This window comes from Pogoniulus pusillus, chromosome 41 (assembly GCF_015220805.1).
Source record: "Pogoniulus pusillus isolate bPogPus1 chromosome 41, bPogPus1.pri, whole genome shotgun sequence".
Classification (NCBI taxonomy): domain Eukaryota; kingdom Metazoa; phylum Chordata; class Aves; order Piciformes; family Lybiidae; genus Pogoniulus; species Pogoniulus pusillus.
In genome coordinates, this window is record NC_087304.1 from 4821981 (window position 1) to 4836230 (window position 14250).

Genomic DNA, 14250 nt, shown 5'->3' on the forward strand with positions numbered 1-14250 from the left:
TAAGAGGATCAAAGTGCAGGTGACAATCCAAGAAGCCTCTGCAGCACTTCTGGATGAGAGGTGCTGGAATCCAGCGCCCAGCTCCACAGAGCATCCTCCCACCCAGCTCCCCCCTCCATGAACCAAAGCTGAGTGGTAGATTGCTGACTTCCCAAGACAGAGAGATTCAGTTTCTGTCAGGAAATCTGCATCTTGGTGTCTTCATTTCAAGCCCACAGTGTTATGTCCTCTGTGTCTCAGCTGTGAGACTCTGGAATAGGCTGCCCAGGGAGGCTGTGGCTGCCTCCTCCCTGCGGTGAGTGTTCAAGGCCAGGCTGGATGAGGCCATGAGACCAGTTGAGAGGTGTCCCTGCCCTTGGTGGGGAGGTTGCAGGAGATGATCTCTGAGATATCTTCCAACTGAAGCCATTTTTGGACTAGCAGAATGATTAACAGGGGAGGGGAAAGAAGAGGATCAAAGTCCAGGTGACAATCCAAGAAGCTTCTGCAGCACTTCTGGACGAGAGATGCTGGAATCCAGCACCCAGCTCCACAGAGCATCCTCCCACCCAGCTCCCCCCCTCCATAAATCAAAGCTGAGTGGTAGATTGCTAACTTCCCAAGACAGAAAGATTATGTTTCTGTCAGGAAATCTGCATCTTGGTGTCTTCATTTCAAGCCCACAGTGTTATGTCCTCTGTGTCACTGCTGTCAACATTATCCCTAGAATAAATTAGAAAGCACTCCAGATGATGGATAGGCCATGCAGAAAAGTAATAACTATTGAAGGCAAGCCAGCACAAGCTGCCACTCATGGAGAAAGCCCCAAATTTACTGCCTTGTGCAGGCTCTTGAGGAATGAATGGAGAAATCAATTGGAGATTACAGAAAGACACAGTTTTAATGATTAAAAAGCCCTGCTATTGACCTGCCTCTTGCTTTGCTTTGCTTTGCTTTGCTTTGCTTTGCTTTGCTTTGCTTTGCTTTGCTTTGCTTTGCTTTGGGGGAGATATTTTTTCCTTGGTTTTCCCCAAAGTAAATACCCTCCTAGAGCTTGAGAGGGAATGGTGCCCACTGGCTTCATTGAAAGCTGCCAAGGATTGAGCTGAAGGGATCCTATCTCTGCTTCCAAAGGGAATGGCACGTGGGCTCTGCTCCTGAGGAACTGGGAGCCTCCTACAAAGAGCTGCTATTTCAGGAGAGGAGGCATTCAGATAGAGGCTGCTCAGACTAAAGAGATCTCCTCCTCCCTTTTACATCTGAAAACATCCTCCCAGTGAGTGCTAGGGAGAAGAAAGCAGCTCTCACAAAAAGCAAGCTGTGTGTGTCCCCCATTCTGGAAAGCAGGAGCAGGAATGCTGTATTTAAGTGACCTGGTAATAACCCTTCCTGCTCTGGAAAGAAACTTGGCTGTTGCCATTAATAATCTTCTCTACCTGTACAGAGATTCAGAGATCCATAGAATGGGTTGGAAGGGACCTTAGAATCATAGAATGGTTTAGGTTGGAAGGGAGCTCAAGGATTAGCCAGTTCCAACCCCCTGCCATAGGCAGGGACACCTCCCACCAGCACAGGTTGCTCAAGGCCTCATCCATCCTGGCCTTGAACTCCTCCAGGGAGGGGCATCCACAACCTCCAGGTTTTGTAACTCTTCTGAGTATGGTTAGGAGGAAGTTGTTGGCAGAGAGAGTGATTGGCACTGGAATGGGCTGCCCAGGGAGGTGGTGGAGTGGCTGTGGCTGGAGGTGTTGAAGCCAAGCCTGGCTGAGGCACTTAGTGCCATGGTCTGGTGCTTGGGCAGGGCTGGGTGCTAGGTTGGGCTGTTTGAGCTTGGAGCTCTCTTCCAACCTGGCTGATTCTATGAAAGGTGAGTGCCAGGAGGCTGGAGCCAGGCACTGCTGGGTAATGCCCAATGCCAAGGGGCAATGGTGGAAGCTGAAGCAGAGGAAGGGTCACTTAAAGATGAGGAGGAATTTGTACCCTGTGAGGGTGCCAGATCCCTGGAACAGGCTGCCCAGGGGGGTTATGGAGTCTCCCTCTCTGGAGGTATTCAAGACCTGCCTGGGTGCATTCCTGTGTGACCTGGTAAAGGAGATCCTGCTGTGGCAGGGGGAGGTTGGACTGGATGATCATGGAGTTCTCTTCCAACCTGCTTGGTTCTATGCTTCTATGTTTAGCCAAGAGTTGGCAGTGACTAATCCAAGTCTAGCTGAGAGGTGTCCTTGCCCATGGCAGGGAGCTTGGAGTAGAAGATCTCTAAGGTCCCTTCCAACCTATGTCATTCTCTGTTGCTTCAGCTGGAAGAGAGAGATGTAAGCAGGGATGGATTTAATTAGAGGTCTCTGTCCTCAAGCTGCTCCATCAGCTCAGCTGTCTCTGCCTTTGGTTTTTGTCTTTCAGATCACCCAGGAAGCTGGAGAGTTCATGATCACCTTTCCCTATGGTTACCATGCTGGCTTCAACCATGGCTTCAACTGTGCTGAGTCCACCAACTTTGCCACTTTGAGATGGATTGACTATGGAAAAATGGCAACCCAAGTAGGTGTCTCTGGGCTTGAAGGGTCAGGGAAAACCACTGGCTCCTGAGGTGTGAGTCTCTCCTCATGCTTCAAGCCATTCCCTCTTGTCCTTGCAGTAACAGGATGAGAGGGAATGGATTGAAGCTGGAAGAGAGGAGTTTGAGACTGGAGATGAGGATGAAATTATTGGCAGTGAAGGTGGGGAGAGACTGGCACAGGTTGAGGGTGGGGAGACACTGGCACAGTTTTCCCAGGGAGGTTGTGCAGCACAGAAGCACAGAATGGGATCTTTGGTGCTAAACCATCTTTGCTATTCTGGATCCTGTGGGCAGAAACTGTGTACAGCTCTGGAGCCCCCAAAACAATGACATGGAAGTGTTGGAGCCAGTGCAGAGGAGGCCACCAAGATGCTGAGAGGGCTGCAGCAGCTCTGCTCTGAGCACAGGCTGAGAGAGTTGGGGCTCTGCAGCCTGGAGAAGGCTTTGAGGAGAGCTTGGAGTGGCCTTGCAGGATCTGAAGGGAGCTCCAGGAGGGCTGGGGAGGGACTATTGACAAGGTCTTGTCATGGCAGGAAGAGAGGGAATGGGTTTGGAGTGGCAGAGGGGAGATTGAAAGTGGATGTTAGGAAGAAGTTGTTTGCAGTGAGGGTGGTGAGAGACTGGCACAGGTTGCCCAGGGAGATTGTAGAGCACAGAACCACAGAATGTTGTCAAAGATCACAGGGACACCTTCCACCAGCTCAAGTTGCTTCAGGTCTCATCCAACCTGGCCTTAAACACCTCCAGGGATGGGGACTCCACCACCTCCCTGGGCAGCCCATTCCAATGCCAATCACTCTCTCTGCCAACATCTTCCTCCTCAAGCTGATCCCATGGAAAGCAAGTTCAGCTGGGAGGGTTCCTGTCAGGTGAAGCATCTGTTGCTTATTTCCCACCCCCTCCCAGTAGTGTTCAACCCACACTTTGAAGGACTCCACTGATAACCAACAGATTTTGGCAGCTGAGCTCTCTCCTTTTCTACAATAAACAGATTTTATGATTTCCCTTCAGAAACCACAGTGGTGGAAAAGCATCTCCTGTGAGGCATGCTAGGGGCTCAGATAGAGAAATGAAACATGCCATGAAATACAAACTACAGCAGCTCAGTCTGCCAGAGCAGGACTACTTCCAAATCTGCTCCTAATGGCAACTGAAATTACTCTCACAACAGAAAAAGAAATCCTCCTGCTGAGAAGTTCTCTGTTTGTCCTCTTCTCCTGGCTCCCATCAGTCTTTAAGCAGTGAGCCTCATGCTGGTGGTTTTTCAACTCTCCATATCCCACCCAGGCTGTAGACCAGACCCTGTGGCAGTAATCAAAGGCTCCAGGAGCAGGTGGAGGTTAGGGTGGGAGAGTTCCACATTTCACAGGATCATGGAATCATTCAGCCTGAAAAAGCTCTTTAGGATCATTGAGTCCAACCATTAACCTGACCCCACTGAGTCCACTGCTAAACCCTGGCCCTCAGCTCCATGTTCTTAACTCCCACCAGGGATGGTTCAACCACTGCCCTGGGCAGCCTGGGCCAGTGCCTGACAACCCTTTCAGGGAAGAGATGTTTCCTAATGTCCAACCTCAACCTCCCCCTGGCACAGCTGCTGCACCACCTTGCTGAGCCCTCCAACATCCTTCCAAGATCTAACCTTACTGTGACCTTGCAGGATCTACAAGAAAGCTGGGGAGGAACTTTTTAGGCTGTCAGGGAGTGATAGGACTTGGGGGGATGGAGCAGAGTTGGAAATGGGGAGAGTCAGCCTGGAGGTTAGGGAGAAGTTGGTCAGCATGAGGGTGGTGAGAGCCTGGAATGAGTTGCCCAGGGAGGTGGTGGAAGCCTCATAGGATCATAGAATAGTTGAGGTTGGAAGAGACCTCAAGGATCATCCAGTTCCAACCCCCTGCCATAGGCAGCAACACCTCACTCTAGAACAGGTCACTCAAGGCTCCATCCAACCTGGTCCTGAACACCTCCAGCCACAGCCACTCCACCCCCTCCCTGGGCAGCCCATTCCAGTGCCAATCACTCTCTCTGCCAGGAACCTCCTCCTCACATCCAGCCTCAACCTGCCCTGCCACAGCTTCAGCCTGGGTCCCCTTCTTCTGGCCCTGGCTGCCTGGCAGCAGAGCCCAACCCCACCTGGCTACAGCCTCCCTGCAGGCAGCAATCAGCTCTGCCCTGAGCCTCCTCACATGCAGGCTGCACCCCCCCAGCTCCCTCAGCTGTTCCTTCCCAGCCCTGTTCTCCAGACACTTCCCCACCTTTGTTGCCCTTCTCTAGACCTACTCCAGCCTCTCAATGTCCTTCATGGAGTGAGGACCCCAGAACTGTCCCCAGCACTCAAGGTGCGAATTCATTCCAGAGTCAGAAGGACACAAAGCAAACCTGGAACCGAGAGAGGTCTCCAATCCACACTGAGTGTCCCCCAAAACAGCCAAGCAGACCTACTTTGACAGCATTAAGCATGGCTTTTGTTTGCTGTGCCCTTGTGCTCCTGGTTTTATCTCTGGCTCATGGTCTCCCAGCCCAGAAAATGAGGTTTGTGGAGGGAGCTTCCCTGCAACGCTGCCGGCAGGCTCCGCTCTCTGACATGAAAAGCAGTCTGGGGCTCAGCCATGTGTCCCCAAACAAGTGACACTTGGGAAGTGCAGTTGTAGATTGAGCCTCCATGCTTACATTGTCAAGCAGCCTAGCGTGAAATTACTGAACAAGCAGCAGGCAGAGCTGCCAGCAGGGGCTGGGGGGGGCCAGCTGAGGGCTGGAAGGAGACGCCCAATTTATTTCCATCGCTCCGGGTGACACTTGGGCTGGTTGGGAGATCTGCAGCTCAGCCACCAGCTGCATGGGTGTTCATTAACCCTTTGGTACCTCTCTAACAGCTTTTCAGGTGAGGTGTGAGGGCTGCTACACTCTGAGGGTAAGAGGTTTGGTTAAATCTCGTTTGGAGTTAACCAGGGGCTTAATGAAGTCTCAGCTGGGAGCACTCCAGAGCTGCCTGCAGAGAGGATTCGTGGAGAGTTCCAATGTCTCCTGGCCCTCACTGCAAAGAATTTCTTCCCAATCTCCAGTCTCCATCTCCCCTCTTTCAGCTCAAAGCCATTCCCCTCCTCCAGGCACTCCCAGCCCTTAGCAAAAGTCCCTCCCCAGCTCTCCCTTCAGCTACTGGAAAGCCTCTACAAGGTCTTCTGGGGCCTTCTCTTCTCGAATACATTCAGTGTAGATTATATTGACCAAAAGATTGTGATCAACTAACAGAGATAAATTTGTGTCCTCACCTGTATCATCATCAGTGAGTTTGCAGAGGACACCAAGCTAGGAGCAGCTGTGGAGCTGTTAGAGGGGAGCAGAGCCCTGCAGAGGGACCTGGCCAGGCTGGATGGGTGGGCAGAGGCCAAGGGGATGAGACTGAACAAGGCCAAGGGCAGGTTCTGCACTTTGGCCACAACAACCCCAAGCAGCACTAGAGGCTGGGGCCAGAGTGGCTGAGAGCAGGCAGGCAGAGAGGGCCCTGGGGGTGGTGGGAGAGAGGAGCTGCAGAGGAGGCAGCAGTGCCCAGGTGGGCAGCAGAGCTAATGGCAGCTGCTCAGGCCACCCCTGGAGTGCTGTGTCCAGTTCTGGGCTCCTGAATTGCAGAGAGATGTTGAGGTGCTGGAAGGTGTTTGGAGAAGGGCAGCAAGGCTGGGGAGGGGCCTGGAGCAGAGCCCTGTGAGGAGAGGCTGAGGGAGCTGGGGGGGTGCAGGCTGCAGCAGAGGAGGCTGAGGGCAGAGCTGATTGCTGCCTGCAGCTGCCTGCAGGGAGGCTGTAGCCAGGTGGGGTTGGGCTCTGCTGCCAGGCAGCCAGGGCCAGAAGAAGGGGCCCCAGGCTGAAGCTGTGGCAGGGCAGGTTGAGGCTGGATGTGAGGAGGAGGTTCCTGTCAGAGAGAGTGATTGGCACTGGAATGGGCTGCCCAGGGAGGTGGTGGAGTGGCTGTGGCTGGAGGTGTTGAAGCCAAGCCTGGCTGGGGCACTTAGTGCCATGGTCTGGTTGGTTGGGCAGGGCTGGGTGCTAGGTTGGGCTGTTTGAGCTTGGAGCTCTCTTCCAACCTGCCTTATTCTATTCTATTCTGTTCTGTTCTATTCTGTCTCCAACATCTGTTAGCACACCCCAGGCTCAGGGGCACCATTCCAGAGCTGGTGGTATTGGCACCTGGATGACCACAAAGGTGCAGCAGAATTTCCCCCTTTCCAGGCTTCCCCTGGTCCTCTTTCAGCTTTCTCACCCCAGCAGCTGCTTGCCTCTTCAGCCTGCTTTGCAGATCCACCTCCTAATTGCTTCCTCAGCCTCAGCCCTGAGCATGTGCCTGACAAAATTCCTGTCACCTCTGGTGATGGCTGTAAAGCCTCCGGAGTGATTGCTCCCTCTCCTTAACAAGTGTCAATCTCTTTGGATTCAGAGGGAGGCTTTAACATCCTCCTGTTCTTCTTGGCTTTAATTCTATGCTGCTGTTCCACTGGGAAATAGATGTCTTGCCTGCAGCTGGTCCTTGTGCCCACAGCTCTGTAGCTGCTGTCCCATTGCCTGTCAGTGGAATTGCCTCCAGCTGTCCTCCAGGATCTTCGTGTTGCAGCTGACTTCCTTCTAGTCAAGGTGACTTTGAGGCCAACCAGGGCTTGCCTCTGCCACCTAATCTGTGTGAAAAGCTGTGGTTGAACAGCACATCTGTCACTTCCTTGTCTAGGAGTGGGAGGGAGACCTTCAGTTAATCCTGGGGGCTCCCACAGTTAATCCTGGTGTGCTGTCACTAGGTCTTTCCAAAGACGTGATGGGAATTCGTTTCAGCTCAGCTCAGAGCCTGGCAGGGAAGGTTCCTTTGAAGGCCCAGCCCTATCTGACTGCTGCAATCCTGTTTGATCAACGCCAGCATCAGTCTGACAGAGGGTGGAAAGGAAAAAGAGATCTAGGAGAAAGGAGTTAAAAGGGATTTTCATCGTGTTGGAGGTGTGGAGCAGGGTTTTAGGAGTCAGCTGGCATCAGACACTCTCCTTTAGACCTTAGCATTGGGTTAGATGAGGCCTCGAGTGACCTGGGCTAGTGGGAGGTGTCCCTGCATATGGCAGGGGGGGCTGAAACTGGATGATCTTGTAGTGATAGGATGAGAGGGAGTGGACTGGAGCTTGAGGAGGGCAGACTGAGACTGGAGTTGAGGAAGAAATTGTTAACAGGGAGACACTGGCACAGGCTGCCCAGGGAGGTTGTGGATGCTCCCTCCCTGGAGGTGCTCAGGGCCAGGTTGGATGAGGCTTTGAGCAACCTGGGCTGGTGGAGGTGTCCCTGCCCATAGCTGGCGGGGGGGGGTTGGAAGTAAATGATCTTGAAGGTCCCTTCCAAACCATCCCATTCTATGAATCTATGATCATCAAAGTCCCTTCCAGCACACCCCATTCCATGACTGGTGGTTCCATATCACAGCTGAGGGGGAATGATTTCATTTGTATCTCCTGCAGTTAATGTTTGCCTGCATAGGCAGAGCCCAGAAAATTAGGGAGGAGCTCAGCTTCTTCACTCATTTGTCTTCCACTGACTCTTGGCTGTGGCTTTTTTCTTCTCTTCAGTGGTTTGAAGAAGGCCTGGGGGGAAGCAGGGCAGGGAATCATAGAATCATGGAATCAGCCAGGTTGGAAGAAAGCTCCAAGCTCAAACAGCCCAACCTAGCACCCAACCCTGCCCAACCAACCAGACCATGGCACTCAGTGCCCCAGCCAGGCTTGGCTTCAACACCTCCTGCCACGGCCACTCCACCACCTCCCTGGGCAGCCCATTCCAGTGCCAATCACTCTCTCTGCCAGCAACTTCCTCCTCACATCCAGCCTCAACCTGCCCTGACACAGCTTGAGCCTGGGTCCCCTTCTTCTGGCCCTGGCTGCCTGGCAGCAGAGCCCAACCCCACCTGGCTACAGCCTCCCTGCAGGCAGCTGCAGGCAGCAATGAGCTCTGCCCTCAGCCTCCTCTGCTGCAGCCTGCACCCCCCCAGCTCCCTCAGCCTCTCCTCACAGGGCTGTGCTCCAGGCCCCTCCCCAGCCTTGCTGCCCCTCTCTGGACACCTTCCAGCAACTCAACATCTCCCTGCAATTCAGGAGCCCAGAACTGGACACTTGATCATTTCCACTCCTTGCTCTCTGGGTCTTTACCTTTCTCCACACAAGCCTGCACTTCCTCCCTGCATCTCTGCTTTGATTCCCCTTGTTTCTGACAACTCTTGCTAAGCCTTCATCTCTTTGACTGAACAACCCTTTTAAACCCAGGTGGGTCACTGAATTGGCCTTCCCCAGGTGGAGGTAGGCTGGGAGTCTCCTGCTATTCAAAAGAGGCACTTGCAGAGTGGCCAATTCCATAAGAGATTCAGGAGTACCTCCCAGGTTGGCTTTTTGATGCCATTTGCCAGCCTGGCCTGGAAATAAGTGGGTGGGAGGGGAACAATTTCCTACCCTTTGCTTTCTGTTAACTGCAGGCACTGCTGGGTGGCAGCCTCTGGGTTACTGTCAGTTGACATTTTCCTACCTTCATTTTATCTCCTGTTTACTCCAGAGATAGTGCTGGAATTATCTAGCTCAGTAGAAAATGGGGTCAGGTTGCCCTTGCTTCCCACATCCTGCATTTTACCTTCCAAAGTAAGTTGCCTTCAGCTCACCCTGTGCAGTATTTCCCTACAGACCTTCAGTCTGCTGTGGATCCACCTGCTCTGCTGCTTAGTCATTGCTCTGGGGAGGAGATGAGTGGAGCTCTTCCTTTTGGGTTTTGCTGCTGTGGAAAGGCATCTTCACAAGGCAGAAAGCTGCCCTTGTGGCCAAGGGGGCCAAGGTTGTCCTGGCATGCAGCAAGAAAAGTATGGCCAGAAGGTCTAGGGAGGTTCTTCTCCCCCTCTGCTCTGCCCTGGTGAGACCACAGCTGGAATACTGTGTCCAGGTTTGGGCTCCCCAGTTGAAGTGAGACAGAGACCTGCTGGAGGGAGCCTAATGGAATGCCACAAAGGATGAGGAAGGGACTTGGAATTTTCTGACTCTTGAGGGTTTTTCTCACTCTGAATTTTTTCACTCTGAGAGTGACAGAGCCCTGGAACAGGCTGCCCAGGGGGGTTGTGGAGCCTCCCTCTTTGTAGATATCCAGATGTGCCTGGATGTGTTCCTGTATGATCTGCTGTAGGCAGGGGGCTTGGGCTGGATGAGCTTTGGAGGTCCCTTCCAGCCCCTGACACTCTGTGAACATCTGTGCTGTGAAGACAGACTGAGACACCTGGGGCTGGTTAGTCTGGAGGGCAGAAGGCTGAGAGGGAACCTGATCAATGCCCATAAACATCTGGGGGGTGGGTGTGAAGCTGCCAGGCTCTATTTAATGATGCCCAGTGATAGGATAAGGAACAGCAGGTACCAGCTAAGAACCCAGGAGGTTCTGCCTCAACACAAAGAGAAACTTGTTTGGTGTGAGGCTGCTGGAGGCCTGGAGCAGGCTGCCCAGAGAGGTTGTGGAGTCTCCTTCTCTGGAGAGCTCCCAAACCCACCTGGACATTGGGCAAGCTGCTGTGGGTGCCCTGCTGGGGCATGGGGGTTGGAATGGATGATCTCCAGAGGTCCCTTCCTGCCATTCCCTTGATTCCATGGTCCTCAAGAGAGCTGCTTTGTGCATCTCAGACCATGGTCTTTTTAGGTAGCTTCTTCCTTCTGGCCCCTTTCCTCCCATGTTTCTCCTTTGTCTAATGTCAGAATAAGAGAGCTCAAACTCACATTTGGAGCATTTGTGATTTAAAACTGCCTAGCATCTAATTTTCCTTATCAATGGAAGCTTCTGATTCAGATGTTAGGAGGTTGTGTTTTTTTTTTCCCTCTTCCAAAAGACATCCCTTATTATCCAAGAAAAGAAAATTCATGAGGTCCTTGCAAGTGGCTGTTGGTGGAGTTGGTCTCTGCACTCAGGGAAATGAGAATTGCAGCTTTGCATCACTTTGAGTGTCTTAAGTGACTCAAATTGGAGCTTTGAAGCTTTGAATGTGCAGGGTGGGGGGGGGGAAAAAAAGGGATTATGGAAGAGCATTTCCATAGTTTATTTTTGTCAGACAGATTCAAATTGCTCTTGTACAGAATCTTCCACACCCACACCCTCCCCTTTGCCCCCCCTTTTTTTTTGGGGGGGGGCATTTATCTCTTTGTACTTCTTTTCCTTTCTTATTTCTAAACATCCCTGGCACTTCACTCCTGGCAAAGCTCTGATTCTGTGTGAGAAAGAGGTGATTTTCCACCCAGGTTTCCATGCCAATGTGGAAAGGTGGCAGTTACCTGCCTCAAACTTCCCTTGGAGCTTTGTCTGCTCTCTTCTGAGGTCCTGGGATCTCAGCAGGAAGGGACTTTGGACGAGGGCTGGTAGTGATAGGAGGAGAGGGAATGGATCAGAGCTTGAGGAGGGCAGCTTGAGACTGCAGATGAGGAAGAAGTTCTTTACAGCTCTACAGACTGGGGCCAGAGTGGCTGAGAGCAGGCAGGCAGAGAGGGAGCTGGGGGTGGTGGGAGAGAGGAGCTGCAGAGGAGGCAGCAGTGCCCAGGTGGGCAGCAGAGCCAATGGCATCCTGGGCTGGCTCAGGAGCAGTGTGGGCAGCAGGACAAGGGAGGTTCTTGTGCCCCTGTGCTCAGCACTGCTCAGGCCACCCCTGCAGTGCTGTGTCCAGTTGTGGGCTCCTGAATTGCAGAGAGATGTTGAGGTGCTGGAAGGTGTTTGGAGAAGGGCAGCAAGGCTGAGGAGGGGCCTGGAGCACAGCCCTGTGAGGAGAGGCTGAGGGAGCTGGGGGGCTGCAGCCTGCAGCAGAGGAGGAGGTTGGGGAGGCAGTGATGTTGGGGAGGCAGTGGAAGAGGTTGCCCAAGGAGGTTGTGGATGCTCCCTCCATGGAGGAGTCCAAGGGCAGGTTAGGTGAGGCCTTGAGCAACCTAGGCTGGTGGGAGGTGTCCCTGCCCGTGGCAGGAGGTTGGAACTGCCTGACCTTGGAAGTCCTTTCCAACCCAAACCCATTCTGTGATGTTATGGATCTGTGAATCCCTCTCTGAAGGGCTGCCTGGGAGGTTGCTTGTCACCAAGTTTGTCATGCAGGGAGGCCACTTGGACCCTGGCAGCAGGAGAAAGACACCTTGGAGCTTTGCAAGGTTTCAGTCCTTGGGCTGCCCAGCTGCTGCTGGACCTTCCCCCTGCTGTCTGTGTGGATGGGTGGCTGCTGAGTAGGTACCTGTCCTGTCCCCTTCTGGGTGTCCTGCCCTTGAGAGGGGCCACCTGAGAGGCTCATTTAACTGCACAAAGTGATTCTGAGCCCTGCAGGACTTGAGGCACAGCAAATGGGACAGCTCTGCCCTGGGGTGGTGGTGGCTGCAGCCAGCTTGGCTCCTGCCCTGCCTGCCTGCCTGGTGCCACCCTCACAGCACTCAGCTGGGAAGGATCTGAGGGGTTTGAAGAGATGTCTTTTTTCTCAGCCAGACTGGACCTCTCTATGCTCCTCAGCCTAATTGACTTCAGCTTAATTACCACAAGGTGTAAAGCAGGCTGTGCTCGGCTCCGGGAGTGCTGCTTAGGAACGACTTTGCCGGCTCAGGGAGACTCTCCAGCAGGCTGCAATGGATGCTGCAGGCTCTCTGGGATGGAAAACTGCCCTGAACCCCGTGGGCTCCTGATGTTGTTGGCTCCACACAGTCTCCCAGCCTCTCCTTGCCTGCCTAACCCTGTGATTTATGGTGTGGAGCTTGTGCTGTGCTTTGTGGCTGCGGTAAAGAGCGAGGTGAAGAATGTGCTGCCTGCAGCTCCTTCCTTCAGCTTCTCTGTCATGCAGGAGGCCCTGCTAAGTGTCCCAGCCCCAGTCCTCTGTGTGGCACAGCAGAAGCTTGAGGGGCATCTGGCTTCGGGGGGCTGCTGCTATGGCTTGGCCATCCAAAATCCTGTTTAGAAGCTGCCTTAGCCTTGTGCTTCCCCGAGCAGCTGCTGTGGCTGCACTGGAATTGCCTGGGGGGTGCCATGTGGGGGCAGAGATCAGAAGAAGGAAGAGCACTCTTACATTGCACTGGAAATGAACTAACTAACCAGAGCAACCTGCTCCAGCCTTGCAGAGATGGTGCTGTTAGAACCCTGAAAGGCAGCAGAGAAGTGTGAAGTAGCTGGGAGTTGCCATTCCACTTTCTCAACAGGTACCTTCCCTTTTCGATGTCCTCCACAGAAATGCCTTCAGTGTAGGCAACCTTTCTGCTCCTCCTGCCTCTTTGCTTTGTGCATGAAGAGCACTACACAAATAAAGCCCACTTTTGATGCCAGTGCAGTGGGAGCAGGTTGCTTGTGAGCAGCCTCTCTTCCATTTGAACTCCATTTTGCTGTATAATTTCTCTTCCCTGACAGCCATGCTGCTCTTTTGCTTCCAGCTTGGCTCCAGAGTGCCACTTAGCACTTGCAGGGGTTTGACAGAATGGTTACTGGGGGTTGGAAAGGACCTCTGGAGATCATCCAGTCCAACCCCTCTGCAAGGGCAGGATAGAGTGGTTTATGTTGGAAGGGACCTCAAATCTCAGCCAGTTCCAACCTTCTGCCATGGGCAGGGACACCTCCCACCAGAACAGGTTGCTCATAGAATCATAGAATGGTTTAGGTTGGAAGGGAGCTCAAATCTCAGCCAGTTCCAACCCCTTGCCATAGGCAGGGACACCTCCCACCAGAACAGGTTGCTCATAGAATCATAGAATGGTTTAGGTTGGAAGGGAGCTCAAATCTCAGCCAGTTCCAACCCCTTGCCATAGGCAGGGACACCTCCCACCAGAACAGGTTGCTCACAGATCATGGAATGGGTTAGGTTGGAAGAGTTCTTAAAGCTCAGCCAGTTCCAACCCCCTTAGAATCATAGAATCAAGCAGGTTGGAAGAGAGCTCCAAGCTCAGCCAGTCCAACCTGTCCCCCAGCCCTAACCAGTCAACCAGACCATGGCACTAGGTGCCTCACCCAGTCTTTTCTTGAACACCTCCAGGGATGGTGACTCCACCACCTCCCCGGGCAGCCCATTCCAATGGGACATCACTTTCTCTGTGAAGAGCTTCCTCCTAACATCCAGCCTATACTTCCATAGGCAGGGGCACCTCTCACCAGAACAGGTTGCTCACAGATCATGGAATGGGTTTAGGTTGGAAGGGATCTCAAAGCTCAGCCAGTTCCAACCCCCTTACCATAGGCAGGGACACCTCTCACCAGAACAGGTTGCTTGAGGCCTCATCCAACCTGGCTTTGAACACCTCCAGGGAGGAGGCATCCACAGCCTCCCTGGGAAGTCTGTTGAGGCTGTTCAGCCTGGAGGAGAGAAGGCTCTAGGGGGACCTCAGAGCAGCCTTCCAGTACCTGAAGGGGCTATAGGATTGCTGGGGAGGACTTAGGACAGGGGCTGGGAGTGCCAGGAAGAGGGAGAATGGCTTTGAGCTGGAAGGAGCTGGATTTAGATGAGGTATTGGGAAGAAATTCTTCCCCAGGAGGGTGGTGAGGCTCTGGAACAGGTTGCCCAGAGATGTTCAGGATCAGGTTGGATGAGGCCTTAAGTGACCTGTTCTAGTGGGAGGTGTCCCTCCAGTTGGAACTGGCTGAGCTTTGAGCTCCCTTCCAACCTAAACCATTCTATGATTCTAAGCTTGCTGCCACCTGAGCTGGGTTACTGCTTGATTTGCCCACACTGAAGCACTGCAGACATC

At 53.2% G+C, this 14250-nt stretch overlaps 1 protein-coding gene across 2 annotated transcripts in view; it reads left to right on the forward strand.

Annotated features, from left to right (window-relative positions):
* The window catches only part of KDM4B (lysine demethylase 4B), a 126297-nt gene that overhangs the window by 63693 nt on the left and 48354 nt on the right, over positions 1-14250 (forward strand). For both annotated transcript variants that reach the window (XM_064174896.1, XM_064174895.1), the window contains exon 8: positions 2380-2517. In XM_064174896.1, coding sequence (XP_064030966.1) covers positions 2380-2517 — 138 coding nt within the window. The remainder of the gene's footprint in view (positions 1-2379; positions 2518-14250) is intronic.